The following is a 24,799-nucleotide window of genomic DNA, read 5'->3' as shown; positions in this document are numbered from 1 at the left end:
TCCTGAAGATTGATTCGGCTATGTTGATTTTTTTACTGTGCATAGTGCTTTTTGTCTTGCGTAGCTTTTTGATCCGTTGTCTAAAAATTCCAAATAGCAGCTTCTAAATTATTTTTGGACCATATTTTTTTTTTCTGAAGCTGTTAAATTCAAAATACAGTAATCGAGATTGATAACCCATGAAATTATGTACTTTTCGTTGTGCATCATTATTACGCTTTGGTTGAGGATTTTACTTTTTTTGAAAGTTATCTGATTTATCGTTATTATACCTTAAAGATAGTACTTTCTCCAGATTATAATGTTAGCACCATCAACAGAGTATTACGAGAAGCAAAAAAGAATTTATGAGAGGCTAGCTGAGCTAGAGCGACAACGTCTGGACGTCGAGCAAACGATTTCGAAAGCTAGAATAGAGGCTCAGTCGTCACTTACGGAAGACGAATCAGGAATCGAACGTCTGAAGAAGAATGTGAGAGAATCTAAGACTAAAATAGAAGAGAATCGGGAGATCATGAGGCAAGTGGACCGTCTGCTACTCAGACTTGATTCAGTTGCGGACGAATGCGATTACTTGCAGTCACTGAAAAATAATATGATTGATTATGCCAAGGAGGCTTACGAAAGGTGGAGAAGCGAAGACCCTGAAAGGGCTGCGAGATATTGGGCGGAGCAGGGAAAACGGGATCCAAGTAGCAACGTCCATGTATCTCCTAGACCTCAGTCCGCAGGAAAGGTTCAAAAGACGATGGCAAAAGAACCAAGTGTTACAGACGATCTTGTTCAGCAGAATATGGCACTAAAGCTAAACCAATCAAACGGCTCTGATATGTTCGAAATCAGTCAAACGTCTCAGAAGTCGCCAAAAAGTAGTCCCAAGAAAGGAAAGTCGCCAAGGTTCAACGAGCTTGTCCAAGTCACGGAGTTCTACAAAGACGATGACTTTGACTCTGGAAGCCATAGTGATCTAAATAAAGATATCAGAAATGATACTCCCGATGATTTCGAATCAGCTCGGACCAAAAGCGTGGAAGACGATGAGTTTAGAACGTCACGTGATAGATTTCAAAGAAAACCTGATAATTATCAACCGAGTAGAGGCTTTGAAGAACCTCGCAAAGAGCCTAGTCCCGTTGAGTTTTTCAGTCCGAAAAATATACTATCGAAAAAAGAATCACTGTTCGATTTTTATGACGGTTCCAAAGATACAGATACTATCTTAGAAAGAAATGAAAGTGACCGAAGTTTTGCTGAAAGACGCTCATCCGATGAGAAAAATGAGTTTTTTGACGAGAAAGAAAAGTCAGAACGGAAAAATGAAATTGAAAGCCCCAAAAAGGAAGCTGCTCTAACATTCAAAGGTCTGCAAAGCTTGCTCCATAGAATCGAAGATTTCGCAACGGATCAATTATCTCCAAGAGATGAATTATATAGTCAGGTTTCTCATAATTTTGATGAAAAAGATATAATTCTCAAAGCGAATGAAAATAATATAGAACGCGAATCGGTACAAAACTGCTGCCAAGTTGTGCTCAAAAGTTTGCCTGTGTTTACGCAAAATCATTCGATATTCAAACCGGGAAGTGATGTTAAACATGTGAACACATTCAATGAACTTGACTCTGTAGTTAATGCAGAAAACAAACAAGTTTATTGCCTTATTCGAGATCATTTGAAGTATTTGGTCATCAAGAACTCCTCAAATTTAGATTCAATTGCAAAATCATTTGCAGAAGCAATGGAAGAAAAGCTGACGTATGTGTTCCAATTAGCCTTAAAGGCATGTCTCCAATCAGCAAAAGCGGACGATTTGTCAGAAGCAACGTCCATATCTTCGTTTTCAACTCCAAGGAGCTTCCACAGTAATTCGGCTATGAAAAGCTCGACACCCAGAAAGCCGATTTTTAAGTCTTCGAGCTCGATTAACAGCGAGAATTTTGAAGCAGAATTAGCTGCGGGTGCTCAGAACCATTTGAATGACAAAGGTTCTAAGAATGTAAGTCGAAATGCCTCGAAAGATGACGATGACGAGGATAGTTTTCCGTTCACAAGTCAGTCTATGGACGACCATTTTGACATCTCAATTCACTCGGGAACTGCCGAGAAGACTTCGGATGCGTACCAGTCGCTGTTGAAAAGTGCCTTCGGAGGAGGCGATCCCAACAAGCAGTCGGCCAGTCGGAAAACGATAAGTGACGAGGAAGACGAAGTGGAAGGCATGTTGAAGATCAAACCTGGTACGATATAATTTTTTTAAGTTTTATCTTCAGGCTTCTTTGTGATTGGCTGGTATATTTCCATGATATTATTTAATGGCTGACCTCCGATTAGCAGCAGAGCTCTTAAGTACTGTTGGTTTATACGGTGACTTGTTCAACTGGTATGGTAAATTTTAATGTTTCGTAATTAGAAAAATTGTTTCTTTGAGTTTAAATTAATTGGTAATTAAGTTCGTTTTTTGTTATAGCCGCGCAACCTACTACTGCGTCAAAAGCTGATGTTGCCATAACAGCTGACAACAAAAAATTGTATAAGAGCAAATCTGGTTCACCGAAAAGAAAAGTCGCGGGGAAATCAAACCTAGACAAGAGTGAAAACTCACTTTTCTCATCTGGAGGCGAAGAAGAAAGTTCCATCACTATGTCTTCAGGTAGTAGACACAAAAACAAACTGACTGAAATTTCGTCGGCTGTTCGCACATCGCTTAATCGAACGGCGTCTCCGAAAAGTAAAACAGCAACCCCAAACCAGAGTCAGAGTAAAGTGACGATTCCTGTCGCTTTGAAAGATTTCGGAGATCTAGACATTGAAGATGACGACGACGAGGATTACGAGGATGATTTCAACAATGATATGGGGAATAATAGTGTGACGGACTTGCTAGGAATAACTCCAAGAGATAAACATGTAGCTGGAACTCAAGACTCAGATGACTCGGACTTTTTCACTTGAAATATCTAGATTAATAAATTGTATAATTGTGAATAGTTGTAGGTTATGTAAGTAAATTATTTTTGGATACTTTTGTTTAGTTGTTTAACTTTTAACTTTTAGAGTTGTAAAGTAACTGTTAGCTCATAGGTCGAAACGTGGAGAAATGTGCTGTTAAGATCGATTGTCAAACTATAAAATTGTTTTTTATTTAAGAGTCGATGAACGTAGTTCAGACTCTTATATAGGTGGTGTTGATTTTTTTTTCAGGAAAAGTCTTAAAATGCTCTAACTACAGAAAGTGCATTCATTCATATTCATGCATTTATGAACGCTCTTAGGTCTATAGGCACTTTTTGAGTTCAATTTAAGTTTATTTGCTAAAAGGCAGGCAAAATTCGCTCTCCAAATACGAAAGAGGAAATGGCGCGAAAAAACGCAATCGATTTCTAGTTTCGAAAGTGGAATTTTTTTTTTCAGATTTAACAGGGGAATAAAAATTTTATCTCTTGATACAGTTTTCTCAAATTGGGGTTAATTTTATCAAAAAAGTGCCAATCATAAATTGGTCTTGAAATTCGAAGATGTTTTTGAAATTCGAAAGTTCAATTTGTTTCCTGCTTTTTTGCGTTCATTATATCTTTTCCAACTGTCTGTTTGCTATTTCTTAATAATTTTTTTTGCAATAAAGCATTCGAATCTTTTGCTCAAATCTACATTTATGCTTTTTACACGGAAGCCAGGAGTCAGGCAAAAAGACAATGAGCTGAAACTTGAGCAGAACTTCGTTTAGTTATTCATTTGTAAAACAATCATGACGTTTTCCATGAAAACTTTGTGACCTGTTGGATTCCTCTGAATAGCAGTGCTCTCGATTGATTTATTTTATTATAAGTGTCAAATTAGGCTACTTGCACCCCAAGGTTCGCTAGAAGTGGGAAAGCCCCCTATTCCAGTCCTAAGTAAACTACCTTTCTATGCAGCTTCTGATGGGAAGAACCAAACAAAACGCCTAAATGACCGTGTCTCGTTTCAGCGAGCAGTTTTTCATTCCGTTGTTGCTATGGGTTGGAGTGTTCGAGGTTGCGAATGGCACATAATTAACCATTGAAACGCTTGTTAGACTTAAGACTTTTTCAAATTTTTGTTAGATTTTTTCAAATTGGTGTCTGAGGCGCAGTGCCAATACTCTGATATCAAGAATCGCAAGAAGACAAAATTAAGCAAATTAAGAGTATAAGTGGAATTTAAGAACGCTTTTTTGGATCTTTTCTCTGAGAAGTTACTGGTTTAATTGATTACACAAGGGAGCGCTTACAAGTGCCTTATTATCGTGAGCTACTTTTTTTTCCAATAAGCAGTTTTTCTTTCAATATCTAAGAAACAGAGCCTGCTCTCTTATGAACCATTAGGTACTGTCCTTTTGCATAAGCGGTGAAGCGTCTGTTTGGGCAGCCAAAGGATTGATCGAGTCCCGGCCGGGCCATATTTTTGATTTTTTGTTGAGTTTAATCGCTCTCAATTCTCGTTCATTTATTTTCCTTTCTTTTTTTCAATCGCTTAATTTATTTAGTCTGAAGTCCTTAACATATTTGTTCAAACCTAGTATATGTCTAACGATAGATTCTTGATATGTTTTTTTTTGATAATTTCTGGGCTTCCTTGTTTTCGACTGAGGAGCTGCATCGGTTTCCGAATGGTAAATCTTATTAATAAGAGTGTTTGCTCATGTATTTATTTATATAGGAGCATTTCCTGAATTTTCTCTAAATTTTAAATTAATTTCCAAAGACTTTCCAAAAATCAAACAATTTAAAAAGATCTAAGAATTGCTTTAAAATGTGGAACCATTAGATATATGGCAAGCTCATAGTTTCTTGGGCTGAGATGTCAAATGGCCTTTTCTGCTACACTAATGATTAATGACCCTGTATCCAGCGAACTGTTGATAAGGTTTCAGCGATTTTTTTCAATCGCTTAATCAAAGCTTCTTAATTTATGATTTTTCATGTTGCTGCATTCTATTTGCAATTTCCTGGTTTTCGACTGAGAGGCTTCATCAGTTTCTGAATGTTTTCTTCCATTTATATGAATTTGTCCTAGGTATTTATATATATATATATATATATATATATATGTTGCTGTTCATGCAATTGATAGCTTCTTAGTTATTGAAATTTTTTTGTCGCATTGTTTTGTTGGCCATTTTTGCAAGCCCATGGAGTTGTTTAGAGTGACGATAGAAGTAGCAAATTCAGATCATCAATAAAACATTGATGTAAACTTTGGTAAACGTAGTGAAAAAGAATTTCTAGGTAGTCAATTTTCCATTTTTGGAAACTTCGTACCTATTTTAATTCCACTGTTTTTTATATTCGTTTGTATCGCATGTGTTGCGAAGCTCAGCTTTGCCTCTGTGTCATTTTTGTTATCTTTTCTTAGTTTTTACGCTGAACGACAAGGGGGGACGAACTAATTGCCGCCACGCTGTGTCAATAAAATGAAAAGGTATGTTCTATTATGGAACTACACCAAAATTAATTATCGGAAAAACGCTTTAATTTAAAATGTTAAATTGAACTTTTCTCTTTAGCCTTGCTTTGCAGAAAACTATGACAGCTACGGAAATATTTTCTTTGGAAAAATTGAGATCAATTCAATTTTTTGAATTCCGTTTTTGAATAACTACTCTAATTTTGTATACTTTTGTTCTGCGACCACTCAAAAGAACTATGGATTAGGATCCGTTTTTTGAATTTTCTAGTCAATTTTGATTATTTCTAGAGAATTTCATAAGGGGTTAAGTGTGGTATCATCTTAAAGTCTCATTGATAGTGATTCGGATTCTATAAAGTTGTCTGAGTGTCAAGAAAAACTAGTCTGATTGTTTTCAGACTAAATTAAACAAAGCTTGCTATGTGGTTTGCCTCCCAACTTAATTCTTCAAGAGTTTAAACGCTATTTTTATGGTTTTGTAACTATATTTACCATTTTTTGCATTGCTGTTTTTTTATTCAATCGCAAAAATAACAGGAAGTTTAGACAGTAGAAATAGCAATTTTAAATTGAGATACAAAATTTAGACAGAACAAATTGCGAAAAATGTTTTCTCGATATAAAAAACTCGTCATGCTTAAATTATTTTTTCTAAAATATCAATTCGGCCTGAAATGTTCAGCAACTGGCTAGCCTTGTTTTAATTTTGTTTTATTTTAATATACATAGACCTGATTTCGATTTATTATGAATGTTTTTTATTTGAAATTCTGGCTTCTTTTAGTTTTCAAATACACAATTATTGATAGGTGTACGCAGATAGGTCGATTTTTTTCACTGCTTCAACGCAGTGTTAAAAAATCTTTTTTCCTGGGTTCCAGTCACAAAAATCTAGGTTTATTTTTTTTTGGTTTTTCATTGTTGTTCTGACTAATCGAAAAATGGGGAAGAACTTGTATTCGGGTGTGTTCTTAGTTAATTTTGTTTTCCACGAAAAATCAGGTGCCACAAAAAATCATCAGAATGAGTCAAGTGATATGCTAAATTAAAGCCTTTTTATTCGTGATTAAACCGCATTAACAATTGTTCTTAAGGTTTTCTCACTATTAAGAAAACCTGGTGTAAAACTTTTTTTTCCCAATTTCGAGCGAATAAAGCAAGCGAGCAGGCTTACAACAGCTTGTTCATGATTAATTTAAGCCCTAAAAACCTAGTTTTGCGCATGTAAAATAAGGTTGTGGAGTTTTTTTGTCCCATTTTGTGCCAAGTTCAAAAACTTTTTGCAAAAAATTCAAGAAAAATGTTTTAAGTTTTTTTTTCGAATGTTTTTTGATTTTTTTCTTGTCAGTTTTCTTCAAAAACTATTGTCCATTTTGCCTTTGCTACTATTACTGTCAAATATCCTTAAATTTTAGTCTTACGTCAGGTCCTTTTATCACACCACGCAGAAAAACTACACTAACTTGAAAAAAAAAAACACATTTTTTTTTGCAGTTTTTAAAGACTATAATCGGAACATTCTGTGCTACTTCCACAGTAACCAGCTATCCCCGTTTTTGTTTGTTATTACTCCAACGAAGCGAATATGTGTTGTTTTACCTTTATTTCTTATCGTTTAATATGTTGGAACATTTTCCTTTTTTGCGTTATCCTGGTTGCTTGTGTTGCGAATTTTATTTAGCTTGTGCGCAAAGTTCAATCTCTGCGGATAATAGTTCCTTAAAGGTACGCCAACAAAGTTATATTGCCCGAAGTTAGGTCAAGTTCGCGAGTATTTAAAGGCTACTCCTTTGGTAACTAAAGCCAAAACGCCCACAAGATCAGCCGATCAGTGATTGGAGTATCTTGAGATTATTGTGGTCCTATTTTCTATAATTATATGGTCTGATATCACCTATAGGTTCTAAAATGTCTTTGACTTGATTGCGTTTGTTCTTGAAAGCAAAGAATCGCAACATTTTCTTTGAAGCTTTGTTGGCTCTGAAATGAAATTTGAAGACGGCGTTTCTTTGCCAACTGGCGTGGCAAGCTAATATTACATAATGTTTATTTAACATTCATGTGAGATAAATGTATTCTTATTCATTTTTCTTCTTGATCAAAAACCAGACCAGTACTCCAGGATCTCTTACTGTATCGTTTTCCAAGCAGGTAACCTCCCAACGAAGAGATCAAACTACAATAAAAATTCTTGGGGTCTTAATGTTAACCTCCTTTTGGAGTGCATTAAGTATGGAGTGGATCTAAGTTTTTTGTGAAAGGGTAGATTTTCAAGAAAAAATCGAAATTTTCATTGAACTTTTTAGGTCGAATAAACGGAATCTCAATTAAGTCGCTATCTCTTAAAATACTGATCTTTTTGAGCATTCGTGGACGCTGCTCAAAATAGCAGTCTTAAATTAATAGAAAAGGGCGGGGAAAAGGCCCAGTTTCTGATAGAATCTATCAGAAACTAGGCATTTTCCCGCAGATTCTATCATCAACCCCAACTCGCCAAGAATACTTTTCAATTTTCCATAAATTTGTTGTCTAGCCTAGTTACATGTACATTTTATTTTCAATAGTTTGTTTTCACATTTTTTGAAAGCTCTGATGTCTGGCGTAGATTTCGACCCAAATTAACCCACTCTCATTTTTTCTTTCCTTTTTTCTTGCGATAGTTCAAACGGAGTCTATCGCCTTCTAATGCTTTGGTATTTGCCTGCTAAGGCCTGATTGAAAATATAGTGTGGCATAATTCTATCATTCTACCCTCTACTTTTCAATTTTGTTTTGCTTTTTCCTTTATGAAAAAGGAAGAATAACTCCACTTGCGTTTTCCCTGCATGTTCTGTGTTCTTATCAGCATCACTTTCAAATAGGAGCTGTTATCTTTTATCGCTGATCTCTTAAAATGAACCGTAAGTCTAAACTAACAGTTGGTCATATTATTTTTCTGCTTGATCAAAAGAACATTTTTTCGGCATTTAGTGCGATCGCTTGATACATTTCTCGCGCTTTTTAAAAATATATCTTTTACATCAGCAGAAAGAAAACTACATATTTTAGCGTAGCACAAAATATAAGCCTTTTCAATGAATGTTTTTTACTGAACAATTGAATTTACCTTTAAACGTCGTTTTATCTCTTTTTACGCCTAAATGCAGCTAATTTGTCCACGTGGAATTATTACATATTTTCAAGTTTTTCAGTCTATGGTTAAGCTTTCAAGTTTTTGTGTAATTTAATTTTCGGAGCTTCAAACTGCCTAATTGCTATTAATCAACCAACAATTTTTGAGAAGTTTCAGTTCGAATATCAATTTCAATTATGAATAATCTTCTTAATTTTTTTCTCGACTGAATTCAATTAATTGAAAAAATGCTTGAAATTGACAACGACGAGTTTGATCTCTCAAGGTTAAAACCCAGAATGGCAATTGACGGAAATTGTTCACGGCCTTCTTTAATTACCTTACCCTGTCACCTGTTACATTTGATATGTCAACTACTAATCGACACAAGATGCTTCGAAGACGTCTTGAATCTACGCTTAGTCTGTTTCCCTCTTTACGACTGTATTTCTGACGCACCTTTGAAAATAAAATTAACCAGGTCACTACCTACAGACCATCAAAAATTAGCCAAAGCTCTCAATTTCATCGCTAAATTAACCAACTGGTCCTTCAATTCAGTCGAGTTCCAGCGAAAGAAGTTACTGGAAGGTCCGGACTTGCTTATGAATACGAAAACGGCAGCGAATATTCTTCTAAAACAGCCTCAGCTTTTTAGACACTCGTTGGACGAAATTCAATTGGACGGAACCCGACAGGGCTATAGAAGATTAATCGAGCCGATTTGCCAGGATGATACAAAAATAAAGCTCAAGTCCTTTATATCGATCAATGAAATAATGAGTTCTCCTCTGAAAAACCGAATTAAATCAATAGAGCTGTTTTCCATAATGCATTTAACAAATTCTAGACTCAGTAACAACATGCCTTGCTTTCTCGAATGCCTTGAAAATGTCGACAGTGTTGCAACTGTCGATATAACACTTCTGAAAATGGAATCTTTGAAGGTATTAAAGATGAAACCTTTTGATGCGGTTTTAGTCCCATCAAAAAGCGGAATTCTTTTACCGAAACTTGAATTCCTAGAACTGGTAGCATTCGGAGCTTCTAGCGCAAACGCTTCTCGTATTACTCGCGATTCGGTTCCTTGCGATTTGTTCGGATTTTCCATTATTCTCGATAATGCTCCGAGTTTGAAAAGCCTTCACGTTCAGCTAAATTGCGGATCGATGCAAAAGTATCGAAGAATTTTCGGCAAAAATTTCAAAATCGAAACACCGCCAACTTGCAAAACGGTAAAAACTTCCCATGACACGATGCTGAACGTTCAGTTCTCTGGCATTTTAGAGGAACTTTGTGTTTACAATGTCGGTTCTGTAGATTTTCTTATCGAGTGGCTGGGTCAAGGTCTTCGGATTCTTAACATTGTCGTGATTCACTGGGTTGTTTTACACTCCCGAGAAAGCATATTAAATTTTGCTCTGAACATTCTGGCAAAACAACCGAACTTAGAAGTTCTTTCAATACGATATGCGCATGATTACAAGCCTTGCAAGGAAGTTAAACTTTCAGGCGACCTTTTGACATCGGGCGAAAGTTTCAGAAACTTGAAGTTGTTGATCGTTCAAGACGAAGTAATTCATCTAAGCGCTTCTCTTGATGCTAAACTGATACGGAGAATCAATCATTTAGATGATAGTAACCAGTGGTTTATTCGCAGAGAGTTTCAGCTGGAGTCTTGAAGGCCTGCTGGCTAAAACTTCAGAATTTTTCAAAACAGTGTCTTATGTAGACTAAATTTAGTTTTGATTGTAAATTTTTAGTAGAATTTTTTTGAAAAATAAAAATAAATTTACCGTCTAATAAAAGTGAATGTGCCATCAGTGGGGGATGGGAAAATAGAATGGGAGGGGGGTCTCTCATGGGATACGACCCCTTGAACACGCCCAATCACCCCCTCCCCGTGGTGCTATTATTTGACATCCATTCTTGGACGTCCAAAAATTTTTCTCAAAAAAGAGCCTTCGGTGTCAATAAATATTAAATTTTAAAGGGAAGCGTGCACAAACAAACTTGACTGTTTTGGTCAAATTATCCATAAATTGCCCAAAAGCGGCATTTGTGGCTTATTATTGGTTTGAATAGTGTTTTGGTAGAGATGAGAGAATCAATTTGTTGAACTATAAGAGGTCAAAGTTTTGAAAATCGCCCTCTAGAAAAATCGTAGATCCGTAGCTGTGTGCTGTTAAAACAAAAGTTTAGTCGGTGATTTTAATTGATCCAGATTAGCGCTTTTAGAGTGCTAGAATGCGTAGTAGTTTTTCTAACTATGAAATGAAGTCGGTGTATTGCGGTGTTTTCATTCCAGAGTTAAAGCTCATTTTTCTATTGAAGTTTTCATATTGTGACGTTTGAATCACAGTTTTATTGTTGTTCTATGAAAAACAAGACTGTTCGTAACAGGGCAAAGTCTCGATACTCATATACTGCTGGTATAATTATAGGAAAAAATTCATCCTCATCGGCTGCATAAGAAATCGATAAATGGTTAGAAGGTGTGCATGAATTAGAGCTAAGTTTGCAAATCCCAAGATCACGTAAGTTTACAAAAATGGAAACAGGTAATTTTGTTCTTCGGACCAATTCAGAAAATGGGAAGGAACTATGCCGTAGGCTTTTTAAAATCGCATTTTCTATACCTGAAACATAACTGGTAGTTGGTTGAGTGTGGTATCATATTAAAGCCCTATTGATTGTGATTTGAACAAAAAAAAATTGAAAAAGTGTCCCAAAGTAGCTTGCAATCGATATGAACTTTTTATCCAGTTTTCATATCAGATTTCATTAAATTTGATGACATTGAACTTATTTTTATATTTCTTACCACCACCAGTTGAGGTGAATGGGAACTATGGGTTAGCTAGTGTTTTTTTCTGCCCTATGTCAGGCACCACAAGTGTGGCGTCATATTAAAACTATATAGGAGAACATATTGAAACTATATAGGAGAAAACATTTATTAAGATTCGCTATAAACTTTAGGTCTCTCATGCTATTGTATTATCGGGTATGGAGTCTATAGTGTAATAATAGTTTTTCTTGGTTTTTGTGCGGAATCTTGTAGTTTTTTTGCAAAAAAGATCGGGCGCATTATCTAATTGGTAAATATCGTTTTTTTTTTTCGTGTAGAGTGTAAATTCAAGCCATCATAGTATGTTGTTTGAATTGATAGTAAATAAATGGCAAATGTTTTGCTCAAAAATTGAGTTTTTTCTTTGTTTTTTTTTTGCTGAAAACTTTAAAACACAAAAAGATTCGATCTAATTTGAGCTATAATTTGATTTATATGATGTTGTAACTAATTAGAGCAAAGCAAAGCTCAAACAAGCTGAAACTATGCTGAACACTAGCTGAATTTTCCGAATGTTCGGAGTAATAGTCAGAATAACCATATGTTGAAAAGTTTTACGTACAGATTTGACTGACTAAATTAATTCCTGTTCAGGAAGCTATCAAATTAAGGAACAACAATTTTAATGAAATGAAGCAAATTTTTTAAAAATTGGTGAAAAAAGTTCATGATTGAGTTCCACCCTAATTTTTTTTTCATTTTTTTTGCCAAATGTTTTGGAAAAACACAAAATTAGAATCCATTATCTAATTGAATCTTGAGCTAATCAAAACAATTTCTGACACAAATCAGGTTTTTCGCTTAATTATCGTGAACATTTTTTTTTCGTTAACACTTAAGTCTTCGTTAAAACATTTATCATCCTTGTTTCATAAATGAGTCAATGTTGAAAGAAGTTTCCGTTTCATTTTTCGAAAACTGTATCTATTTTTTTAAACGAAATTCCTTTTAACGAAATTCCTTTTAACGAAAAAGTTAGAAGTGTACATATTTCTCCATTTCTGAAGTTTTATTACTTATTATTCTTGTTACTAGTACTGATTGAGTCTTTCTAATCTTCTAAATTGCTCGTACCACAGAACTTCTGTGGTGATTTCCCCTTGACAAGTTGAGTAATTGTATGCCTTGAATGCAGATTCTTGATTTCTGCATTATTTAAATCTTCCAAAAAGCCTCTTCCTGCATGAAATTCAACACTACAAAATATTTCAAGGGTAAAATGTATTCATTGACCGATCTTTTTTGTCTCCGAAACAGATTTACTTCAAATAAAATCTCTTTAAAACCTATAAATTTCTTTAATTTTGATTACTTCATCAAAAGATAGAAACAAAGTTTATTATCAGTTTCATGTATTTGCCTAAAGTTGCGAGTTTATATATTTGATTCTATCTGAAGCCATAGTTTGTAACCATAATTGAAGAAAAAATTTTTCAAGTTTTCTATGTATCTATAAATGATTCCAACTTTTCCCCCATAAACTTCAAATTAGGTATCTTTTGGTTTCTGCTTGATCTACCATCTTCCAAATGAAACCGTTTGAAACAAAATCTTACTCCAAAAATGATGTTTAAATTCAAATGGAGAATTGTATCATTTCGAGGGTCGTTTACTAATCCAAAGCAAAATTAGCACAAAATTTTTTAAAATAAATACTTGCATACAACTTCAGAAAATAATTATCTGATTCAGAAAACTATGTATTTTTGATTCAACCCTTAGTTCATTTGAAGCGAATTTTCCGACAGAAACATGTATGTTTTTATCTTGAAATGTTCAAAATCTCGATGTACAAACATCCAATTATCTGCTTAAAAAACGCTCCTTGAACGTGTTCAGTCGTACTAAAATAGGAGAGTTATAAACTTATAGCTAAAAAAATTGTTCAATAAATCGCTGTTTTATAAATATCGATTACTTTTCTATAATTTTTCTGACAAATGCGTTTTATGAACATTTTTTTAAAGTGAAAACAAGGTCTCCCTAAATTTGCCATTTTTGCAGTCATTGCTGTAGATTAAAGAACGTGAACTCTATTGTTGCTAGCGATGGTTTGTCCATCAATCGTATCCTTGAAAAAAAGCATGAGTGAACAGTCAAACTAACAAACAATATTGCGATGAATTTTATTATGTAATTTTTACTAAAAATTTTGTTTCTAAACAAAACTATTTAGATTTCTAAATTGCTTACGTTATTTTTACAATTTTTCTGTAGAAATCTTTACTTGTGCTAGTTTCTCCAAATGATTTTTTGTATGCTCCTAATATTTTTTAATTTACTCTCTGAAACATTGTAGTCGCTTTAGTCTTTTGAACAATGAAAATTTAATTTTTTTAAACATCAAACACTAGCTTGCCTTACAATAAAAAATGTTGGCCTTAAATTTAAAAGAAGTAGTAATTTTTTGTATAACGATTGTTACTCGCTCGAAATTGGACTAAATCTCAAAAAAATTTCAAAACTAGTTTTCGACACTGGGACAGTTTTATGAAAATTATTTAATGTCGATCGAATCACGACTGAAAGGGCGGTTATATGATATATTATTCGAACAATTCCAATGATTATTTGTGACACCTGATTTTTGCGTGGAAAACGAAAAGAAACTTAAAACACATTCTAATACAAATTTTCTTCCTATTTTTAGCGTTCGGAAAGCAAAAAAAAAGTGCCGAATTTTTTTTTAAAGCTCTTCGTAAAAAATGTTAGGTAAAATATTAATGGGCAGAATACATTATACTTGCTCTGCAATCAAATATATATTCGTATCAATTTTGTTTCGCATATTGTTTTGCGTAAGAATCATATGTGCGTTAAAATTTACAAGAAGCAGTAGTAGAAATGTAATAAATGCTTAACGCCCATCTTACGCTAGATAATAATCCTTTTCTCAATTTCACACAACTTTTGATTTTTTGACTGATGTATTCCTTTAATAGGGTTGGAAAGATTTTTAAATTCTGATATGATAATTTGACCTATTGTCAACTCATTTTTTTGTTTTACGTTTGTTAACTTGCATCGAAAATTTTTTTTCAAAATTGATTGAAAACTCTTCCCAAACAAAAAGAGATTTTGGTAATGAGGTTCATTTAAGAGTTATAAGATATCTACTTTAAATTAACAGATAAGGGAACATTATCAGATAAGATTAAAATAAACAGATGCAGATAGTGGACAGTGATGTTTGGGAACCCGCAATAAAGTACAATGTTGCTTGAGAACAATCAAAAACGAAGATTTTAGCAAAGTTTTAGCAGCGCAAAGTTGTAACACTCAATTATCTCTTTGAGCAAATCAGCACTTGTTTTTTGAGCGCAAGAATACAAGTTTTTTTTTACTTCGATAACTCGAGATAGAGCTCACTATGGTATCAGTATCCGTATTTTCAAAATTGCAGTCAGCGATCCATTTTGGTCTTACTTCATAGATATGATTGATACCAATAAATTATAAGCAACAAAGGGATAAATTCAAAAGGGCCATTTCGTATATTTTAAGATCTTAAGACACGATTATTAAATAACACCTGTTAGGTTTTCAAACTGCGATATTTGAAATGAAAATGTCAAATGCAGGCATTATAGATAAGTTTTTAATCGATGCGTAAGAAACAATTTTCCAAAAATTCTTACCAAATTCCTTGCTAATGAAATCGACGGTGCTTTGCAAAAGTTAATGCTGATGGTGGACAGTGAAATTTAGGGATCCACAACAAATTACAATAAAATTTTGCAAAAGTTGATTAAACTCGCATATAGTTAGCCAAAAACGCAGTATAATTAAAATAAGTCGAACCAAGTTTTTGAAATTGTGCAAAAATTCACTTTAAGTTGAGCAAAATAAATGTTAAAAGTTGAATCAAAAAGACTTTAAAAATTTTAAGTTCTAGAATTTTTTGGCAAACTTCAGCTGGGCTGCGCTCTTGTGAAATTTAGTGCAAATTTTTTTTATCGGCGATTTTTTTGCAACTCTTTTGACACTTAATTCTACTTGGTTCTGGTTTCCTAAATGCCTTAATTTTTAATAACTATTCTATGGCACCGTCGAATCCGTAACCCAAGCATAAACCACTAAATTTAAAAACACAAATTTCTCTGCTTTTGCCAGCTTTTTGCTTTTAACCTTTTTTAAAACCCAATATGATTATTTTTTATAGCATATTGGTTTTCAGAAATGCTGTGAGCTAACTTATTGTTTCAACTTAAGTTTTATCAAGGTGGCGTCCCTCATGCTTGAAGGACCGAATGCTTGAAAAGTATTTAAGCTTACTTTCAGCCAATAAGAATTGAGTATTCAAAATCTCAAAATAAATCGTGAAAATCTCCAAGTAAGAAAATAAATCCAGGTTATTAGACTTAAGACTGACCGATTAGATAATAAGCAGATAAAATTTTAAGACTGAAAAATTCTTATGAACTTGAACTCATAGATCTTGATGTTTATCTGAATAGTATTGCGGTTGTAACCAGCAATTTATAATTTTTTTGTTTATTTTCCACTGATTTAAAACACTTTCTGTTAATATTGACTTCAATTTTGTGAGAAAGGCATTTAACCAATAGGAACGCTTAGCCATTTTGATTGGTTGAAAGTTTTCAAGCATTCGGTCCTTCAAGCATGAGAATCCTCTCCTTTTATCAAATTCAAGTTTTGTCTTTTTGGACAGCCAACATTAACTCAATCATTTACTTTTAGGTCTAGATGTTTGTTGAAAAGCTATTTGCGAAGAAAACAGTTTTCGGATTTCTTAAAACGATTTTCTTTAAATGTAAGAATGAGTGATTTGAACTTTCCACGCTGCGCAAAACATAGTTTTCGTTTTCCTAGTTTCTTAACTCAAAACTTTGATTGATTTCTTTTAAAATAAAAAACAATTTAGCGCTTTTTTTATCGTTGCGTTTACTTGCAGCCAAATCCTCCCAAATACATAAATACAACCAGCCTCAAAACGTGTTAAATATCGTTTAGTTGTACTTTTGTAGATTCATTCGAATATTTGTTTAGGATTGAATTGTCTACACCATTGAGACAACCATAAGTTTTGTGCCTGGTAGGAACACCAAACTGTATATCCTTCGTAAGAGGAAAAAACATCGAGAACTTGCAGCTTAAATTATCTTCTACTGTCGGAGTTCTCTTAATACGCTTTTGTTTCCAAAGTGATATAGATTTCATTAATTGTTTTCCGCAGTTGGTTTCTCTAGTCCCTTTTTTTGCTTGCAACAATTCTTGACTTCCAGGCCAGTGGAAATGAAAGTAGCCTCGGAGATACAAGCTGCTGTTGTCTACATTTTGGTGACTCATATTTGATTAAACCACCATCAGTTTTTGGTAATTCAAAAGTTAAATGAACTTTTTTTTGCTTCTCCATTTCTAATCATTACGGTGTCGAACTCGAACGATTAATTGAATTTATGTTTTGGTTAGCAATTGACAGGCAAGTCACCTTGCATTATTTCTAAATTTTCTTCCACTCCGCGAGATAATTCATTGGATGACCGTAATTGCTGCAAATTCATCAAATTCTCACTATCAAAACCTCAGTTGGCCAACTTTCCATTAAACCCAATTTACTTAATTTATTTTTCGATAAATTTACTATTTTTTATTATCTATATACAACCACCTCACTTCAATAAGCATGAGTGTTTCTGATTGCTCTGCGTGTTCTTTAATTAAGTAAATTAATCAAGTAATAACTTTTTTGAACTATATTGTTTCTGGTTTATGTTCTGACACCTGGAACAACATATCAAAGTTTATGATGATTTTAAAAGTTTTTGTTTTTGATCTGCGTCAGTAGAAAGAAGTTGACGTTGAATTATGACTTTTGAAGTCTTCAATAGGCAAACTTCTTCTTAATTTCAATAAGTTAATTAGTTCTTCGATAAATTTGTTATTCTTCTAACACTGCCTGGTTACATTCAACGTACTTTTTGTTCCGACTTTCGATACGAAAGTAATGGAATATTTGTACTCGGGGTGGGTTTTTTTTTCTTCAGACAAATTGCGACTTTTTAACTAGCCATTTTTGACGGAATATTTTTATATCATTCAAAAGATATTGTTGCCTTGAGCTCAAATTTGAAAAGATATTTCACCTGTGATCATTTTTCGTAAAGTTACGGTGTTTAAAGATTGCCATTTTGGCCAATTTAGGATATATTTCGCGCTATTAACGCGTAAGCGGAGAGTTAATCCGTCTTAGAAATCGTTCCAAATTGTTTAAAAGAAGCTTATTTGCCATAAATGGTTTGTTACAAGGAGCGAAATCTATCCTTTTGTACTTTCTATGGCGTGTGGGGGGATGATTTTCATAAAAAATTTCAAGTTTTCGAAGAAAAAATTTTCATTTTGTTTTATTTCATTGAATTTTTTAATGTTATTTCTGCTCCATAAACTTTAAAAGGCAGTCGGAACATTCAGGGCTTCGCCTTGATACGAGCAGTCTTGTTGTTCCGACTTTCGATACGAAAGTAACGGAATATTTGTGCTCGGGGTGGGTTTTTTTTTTCTTCAGACAAATTTCGACTTTTTAACTGGCCATTTTTGACGGAATATTTTTATATCATTCAAAAGATATTGTTGCCTTGAGCTCAAATTTGAAAAGATATTTCACCTGTGATCATTTTTCGTAAAGTTACGGTGTTTAAAGATTGCCATTTTGGCCAATTTAGGATATATTTCGCGCTATTAACGCGTAAGCGGAGAGTTAATCCGTCTTAGAAATCGTTCCAAATTGTTTAAAAGAAGCTTATTTGCCATAAATGGTTTGTTACAAGGAGCGAAATCTATCCTTTTGTACTTTCTATGGCGTGTGGGGGGATGATTTTCATAAAAAATTTCAAGTTTTCGAAGAAAAAATTTTCATTTTGTTTTATTTCATTGAATTTTTTAATGTTATTTCTGCTCCATAAACTTTAAAAGGCAGTCGGAACATTCAGGGCTTCGCCTTGATACGAGCAGTCTTGTTGTTCCGACTTTCGATACGAAAGTAACGGAATATTTGTGCTCGGGGTGGGTTTTTTTTTTCTTCAGACAAATTTCGACTTTTTAACTGGCCATTTTTGACGGAATTTTTTTATATCATTCGAAAGTTATTGATGTCCTGAGCTCAAATTTGAAAAGATATTTCACCTGTGATCATTTTTTGTAAAGTTATGATGGTTTAAAGACTGCCATTTTGGCCATTTTGACCAATTTGGGACAATTAACGCGCGATATAATTCGCGCTATTTACGCGTAAAAGGAGATTTAATCCGTCTTATAAATCGTTCCAAATTGATTGAACGAAGCTAATTTGCCATAATTGATTTGTTACAAGGAACGAAATCTATCTTTTTGTACTTTATATGGCGTGTGGGGGGATGGTTTTCATAAAACATTTCAAATTTTAGAAAAAAAAAATTCATTTTATTTTATTTCATTTAATTTTTTATGTTATTACTGCTGCTCCATAATTCTTAAAAGGCAGTCGGAACATTCAGGGCTTCGCCCTGATACGAGCAGTCTTGTTGTTTTTGATTTCTATGCATGTAATATCTTTTTAAGTATTATCCTTTGAATTTCTTCCATTCCGAACAGAACGAAATTCGCATACTTGATTAAACAAACAGTCACAAGCGCGAGTGAGTTCAACCGGGAAGTACTATAAATTCAATACGTTCCATATCGGGGCAGTACAACAGTGCCGAAGTAAAACAGTGCCGAAAATGAGAACTTTGTTCAATAGTGCCGAAAATTTGAACAAATTTCAACATATTAAGTGCGGCAATCAAAAATCAAACAGCGATCGATTACAATCCTGATCAGCACTTGAAAATTTTGGGAGAGAAAATTTGCAATTTAGACGTTTTGGGGCCAAAATAATTGTTAAAATTTGTTGTTGCAGACATTTTGGCGCGGAAATTGGTGTGATTTTCTTTGATAATTAGCGTCAGTAATTTCCCGCTCTTTAGAAAATGCGTGTAAATTATTCTGAAAATTTCCCGCTTTTTTCGGCACTGTTGTAATTCGGCACTGTTGTACTTCTCCTCCATGTCAAGCGAGTTAAACAGAATATTTTCTGCACTACACAAAAATACATTTCACCTCTGGATTCTAAAGTAGCCTTCCTGGCACTTAAAACCGGGAACGCGTAAAATCTTGAAAGGTCCATCTTAAAGTTAAAGAAAAAGATATAAATTTTTTTAAGCGTTCCTCTTTATCTCTTTATGATTGACACCCTTTAAGACCCAGGACGTACTACAAACGTATGTGCACTTGTGATAAACAGGGGTATTGCAATCGGGTACAAGACTTTTTCACCCAATCAGCTTTGTTCACATGATCTCCAATTTAAGAAGATCTCCAGTTTCATCCAACTTGCTCTTTTGACAACTCTATTTCGGTCTAGAATTACTGTGTTTACAGTTGATTAGTTAGTGTCTACAAATGAAACAATTTTTCAGACAAAATAATGTAACCTTTTATTGTCTAAAACTTTTTAATAATTTTTTAAATTTGTTTGGCAATTTTAGCTTGACTGTTTTGTCTATAACGGAGTTTCATTAAATTAATCAACCATCTGGGGTAGCGGTGACACATTGCTTAAGACGGCATAAACCTATGGTTCGAGTCTGACCGGGATCTGTTTTTTTTTTCAACTAGAGTTTGTTCAGTTTTGTCGGCTTAGTTCCAGCTCAAAACTTGTATATGTTGGCCCTGTAAATTTTCTATTGCTTCAGATAGTTTTGTTACCTTTTTTTTGGTTTTTTTTGCAGTTTTATTCTAAAAAATTTGACAAAAACGATTTTTGAAAGTTTTTTTTTAGCTTTTGATTTTCTTTTTCTTTTGAGTTTAATCAATGGCATAGTTTTCATTTTAATGTCGCACATGTTGCGAAGCTCGTCTTCGCCTCTGTACAGTTTTGTTTCAGTGTCCTTGAGTTAATCATAGTAGAATAGGTGGAAAAAATGGTCCAGCCAAATTTTCTGACACAAAGAGAAACCTTTCAAGAAAATGATGCCACACATCACTACACTCAATGATCTAGTGTAGAGGTGCCTAAATTAGCGGTAAAACCATCCTCGGCTTTGTTTCTTTCCCACTCTCTGGGAGGGGTTGGTCGGAACAAGGAAAATAAAAAGATTTCGATTCATATACAAGGTGAAAGTGCAATTTTTACGATAGTGATATTGGTTTACTAACTCTCATATAAACCTAATTCATCATAAATTCGACTTGTTTGATTTTCTTGTTGCCCGCCGTCTTATCGTGTCCTGGATATGCTACACTGAAGCTAGTCATTTGAACGGGAATCACTCCGAACACGAGCATGAAGTCGTACTTCGGATTTGCAGACTTGATCATCATCACATCCTGTTTCGGAGTCAGATAATCAAAAACCGTCTGATGCGATTTCAACATGTTTGCATCTGGCTGCGCTGGCCTTTCTTCTTTGATCTTTTTGATTGCCTCTTTCCTCAGTTCGACCAGTTTTGAAGGCAGAGACCACTCGCCTGTGATTAGATACCCACTGGATAACTCTTTTTCAAGATCAGTTTTCCTGGGACCTATCATATGGTACAAATTCAGGCCCAGTGGAAGAAAAAGTCCGTCGTGACTTATTTCTTTAACGGAATAGACGCTGCACTTTTTCAGTACAGTCTCGCCTCCAAGTGTAGCGTCGCCTCCGCTAACTGCTTTGAACTTCAGTGATTTTGGGTTGAAGTTGGAAGGGTTCTCAACACATCCCGCTATCAATTCCCACTTGTCATTGAACTTGAAATTGTGGTTCACGTGCTGAAACAGTTTTAATATTAATACAAGTTTCTTGAAAACTTTAATTTGAGTAATGGAAAAACGTTAAAATCAAACTATAAGTGTGAGTCAAATGATTTGATAGCTTCTATCTGCTTGTCTTGCTCAGTTTAAAGTTGGAATAAGCGTTATTTCCTTACCTCTGGGTTTTTGAACCAAGCGTGACTGTATTTCGACCCTGGTGGGCTATATTGGAGCAGACATGTCTGGTATGCTGACATCTTCTTATGCAGTATCTGTTCACTCACGTCTCTATTCGGGTCCAGTTTAAAAATAGAAGTAGCCAAAATTTCCCAATCCATTGCGAAACCCGTTTGCATGGTTGCGAAGTTCACATCAAACATCGTTGTCATCCCGTCACCGGGTCCGATTTGTCGGAGCATGTACAGCGCCATGCTTCGAGACATAGAAGTGCGGGAACTAGACTGGTCTAGCCCTGCTCGGTAGATATTATTCCACATGCTGTCGATTCTGAAGGTTAGGCTCTGGTTACCGTTAGTCGAAATGAATTTTGAAAAGGGGCCAAGAAGGTACTGCCACCAGTAGTAAAGAGTGTGACCTATCGCCATTTCATGTAGTGTCCACATTCTGTCGAAGTAACTGGGTTCGCAGAAGAGAAAACATCTTTCGCTCAGTGTCATAAAAGGGAACGTTTTGTAGAATACTTCCAAATGGGGTTCGAGTGCTGATTGGGCAATTAATCCAGCCACTGGTTTCTCTGAGCATCGAATGAGGTTGTCGATCACAAATGGCGGACACACTATGACAGTTGCTATGCCAAACACGGCCATTCCATCTTTCACGGCCTAAAGTAATCCAATTAAAATGGATTAAAATTGAGCGCTGGCAAAAGACAGTGAAATAAAAATTTATATTTCGAAGATTATAAATTTTTATGTGTTTCCGAAAAGCAAAATGTTCGTTTTTACTCGTTTTGTATTTCCTTGAAAACAATTGGAGTTTTTATTATTGTAACATGTTATTGAGTCCTGCCGACCCAAAGCGTCCCTCCTTTGTACTCATTTGAGATTTCGGTTTTTGGCTGACTCACCTTCGGCGCCATTCTTTACTAATTTTGAGGGGGAGGGGGGTGCAGCGCGCGCCAAAAAAACGCGGTTTTTTGGTAGAAAATTTCCAAAAAGTGCCTAAAAACGCTTTTTTTTGGCCTTTTATTTACAAAAATTTGACTGCGGCGCAGAAATTTGGTCAAAACTGGGTCTTTATAGCTCAGAAAATCAATTTGGTTGACCTAAAAAAAGGTCGACAAAATTTTCTATTGTTTTCGAAAGTCCCCCCCCCCCCCCCCTCGAGAAGTTCCTAGATCCGTGCCTGGTGCCAACCCTGCAAAAACGATATAACGACTTAACTGTGTCAAATTTTTCTATGCCGCCACAGACAGGTCAAAACAACGTTTTTGTCTTAGGTTTTCTTGAAAAGTTTGGCCAAAAGCTTGCGTTTTTCTCTGCGCGCCAGACTTCAGAATTAGTATATGTTGGCACTAAAACCGCCTTCAGAAAAACTTCCAAATCAACGGTACCTACTCATAGTCTAGTTAGAGATATCAGAATGTTAGTTACAAATAGATTAGAGACAGCACTTATTATATTTTCAAAGATTGAAATCAAAAAAAGGATATAACAAAAGAACGGGAGAGAATAACCTTCAGAGTTTCTTTGATGTCCTCTTTGCGTTGAGGAGTGCAAAATACATCTACCCAGAAGTACTCGAAGGCACTGTTCTGCAACATCATGAGTGTCACCATCGCCATCGGGTCTTGTCCGTTGAACTTGTTCGACTTATTTTTCAACGTCTTCAATTGCTGAACATAGTTCAGACACTCTGTGAATCTTTGGAACTGAACATTGTCCTTCACTTTTTGCACAATCGAAAAGTCATCCAAAGTTTTTCGAACGACATCAGCTATCTGTGCGAAGAGTTTCTCAGGTTTCGACATCTGAAAATCTGTTTTCTGCTCTTTGATCTTTTTGATCATTTGGGCTATGTCGTTTTGCTTGATTTGAGGAGTGGCGCCTTGTGGCAAAGCAAATATAAGATAACTCCTAATCTTTTCCAGAGCTACATCTCCAAGAAAAGATTCTGTGATTGAGGATGTGTCCATCTGAAGCATGGATTTCCCATTCAGAAGAGCTGACATCATCTGAAAAAAGACAGCAGAAAATTATGTTCCTTGTCATTTAAAGGAACCGCACAAAAAACTTAAAATATTAGTAAGACCAGGCGTGGATCTAAGATTTTCTCGAGGGGGGCGGATTTTCAAAATTTTTTTCAAAAATTTTGACGACCTTTTTTTAGGTCGACCAAACCAAATTGATTTCTTATTTAACTTGACCAAATTTAAATTTTCAAATTTTTGAAAAAACAGGTCAAAATAGCCGTTTTTTGGCACTTTTTGGAAAATTTTGACAAAGAAATCGCGCGTTTTTTTTTGGCGCACGCTGCCCCTCAAAAATAGTATATATTGGCGCCAAGGGCGTCTTTAGACAATTTTTAGGGTCCGTCATCAAATATGGATATCTCAAAACAGTACAAAGGGGGACCCTTTGAGTCGGCAGGGGTTCGAATCCCTGAGGGCAAGGCGTCCACCCCCCCCCCCCTAAATCCGCTACTGAGTAAGACTTCAATTTATTTTCCGTTCAGCAAAAAGTACTTGCATGTTCTCAATTTAAATCACTTTTTAACTAATACCGGATTAAAATATATGACAAAAGCTAGTACTAAAAATCAGGAAGAAAAATTAGTTTAAAAAGAATGATGAAAGTATTGACAATTAGGAGTTACAATTAAACCATTCAAATCAATTAACCTCTTGTAGATCGTCAGCGTTGTCAGCTTCCAATCCCTCTTCCGTTTTAGTCTCTTGGAACCCAAAGAGTGTGGTTCTGTCTAACAAGTACTTCAAGAACTCTTCATTTTCTCCTTCTTTGTCAAAAATCAGTTCGACTAGTTTTCCCATGAAGCTCCACCAATTTGAAGCATGTTCGAAAAACGCTTTCTCTTCAAAGCAAGTGTCATCAGCGCACAAGTAAGTGTTTTTGAGAAATTGTGCAAACTTTTCGGCGAACAAGTCCACTTCAACTTCTGAAGTGCACCATCGGTGACTAATACAGCAGAGGTTTTTCTCATTCAACTTCGAAACGTCTATCTCTTCACACATTGCGAGAATATCAGTATTTTTGGAAACATCTCCGCCTTTTTGAAGGGCTAATTCAATAGCCTTGACCAAGCTTTTCTTGGGAAGCACTTTGACTTTTGAAGGCATGTGCTGTTTTTGGCAATGTTCGCTGTATTTGTTTACAGTCGGAGAAGGCATTCCGGGGACTGCAAGCTTCTCGTAAAACTCTTTTCCCACTCGGTAATGAGCCATGGGATTAGCAATTAAAGTTTTGCAATTAAATTGAAATTGAGAATAATTGAATAGTACTGAGCTTTTTTGCGCTTTGAGCTTTTTTTTGCAAGGTTTGATTTATTACTCAACTGAGCTCAAGTTTTGCAGTTTTGCACGGCTTCTTTAAGTTGATGCAGGTTTTCTATAACTGTGTTTTTCAAACGAGCTTGTGCATGAAAACTAATTTCTCTTTCTT

The 24,799-nt window shown here is 34.9% G+C and overlaps 2 protein-coding genes across 2 annotated transcripts; one reads left to right on the top strand and one right to left on the bottom strand.

Moving 5' to 3' along the window:
- Nucleotides 1-286: 286 nt before the first annotated feature.
- LOC134840635 (uncharacterized) lies at nucleotides 287-3,011 on the top strand. The gene is made up of 2 exons (XM_063856579.1): nucleotides 287-2,237; nucleotides 2,468-3,011. The coding sequence occupies exons 1-2, from the start codon at nucleotides 302-304 to the stop codon at nucleotides 2,950-2,952; spliced, it is 2,421 nt and encodes an 806-aa protein (XP_063712649.1). The 5' UTR covers nucleotides 287-301; the 3' UTR covers nucleotides 2,953-3,011.
- A 17,574-nt stretch (nucleotides 3,012-20,585) lies between these two features.
- Nucleotides 20,586-24,582, bottom strand: LOC134840020 (uncharacterized). Its single transcript, XM_063855647.1, has 4 exons — nucleotides 24,022-24,582; nucleotides 22,858-23,355; nucleotides 21,338-22,003; nucleotides 20,586-21,179 (listed from the first exon to the last, which is right to left on the bottom strand). Exons 1-4 carry the CDS (start codon nucleotides 24,580-24,582, stop codon nucleotides 20,598-20,600), a joined length of 2,307 nt encoding a protein of 768 aa, XP_063711717.1. The 3' UTR covers nucleotides 20,586-20,597.
- Between the last annotated feature and the right edge of the window lie 217 nt (nucleotides 24,583-24,799).

The sequence above is a fragment of the Symsagittifera roscoffensis genome, chromosome 2, assembly GCF_963678635.1.
Source record: "Symsagittifera roscoffensis chromosome 2, txSymRosc1.1, whole genome shotgun sequence".
Lineage (NCBI taxonomy): Eukaryota > Metazoa > Xenacoelomorpha > Acoela > Convolutidae > Symsagittifera > Symsagittifera roscoffensis.
The sequence above is the reverse complement of the archived record's forward strand: the minus strand, read 5'-3'. Positions and strand labels throughout refer to the sequence as shown.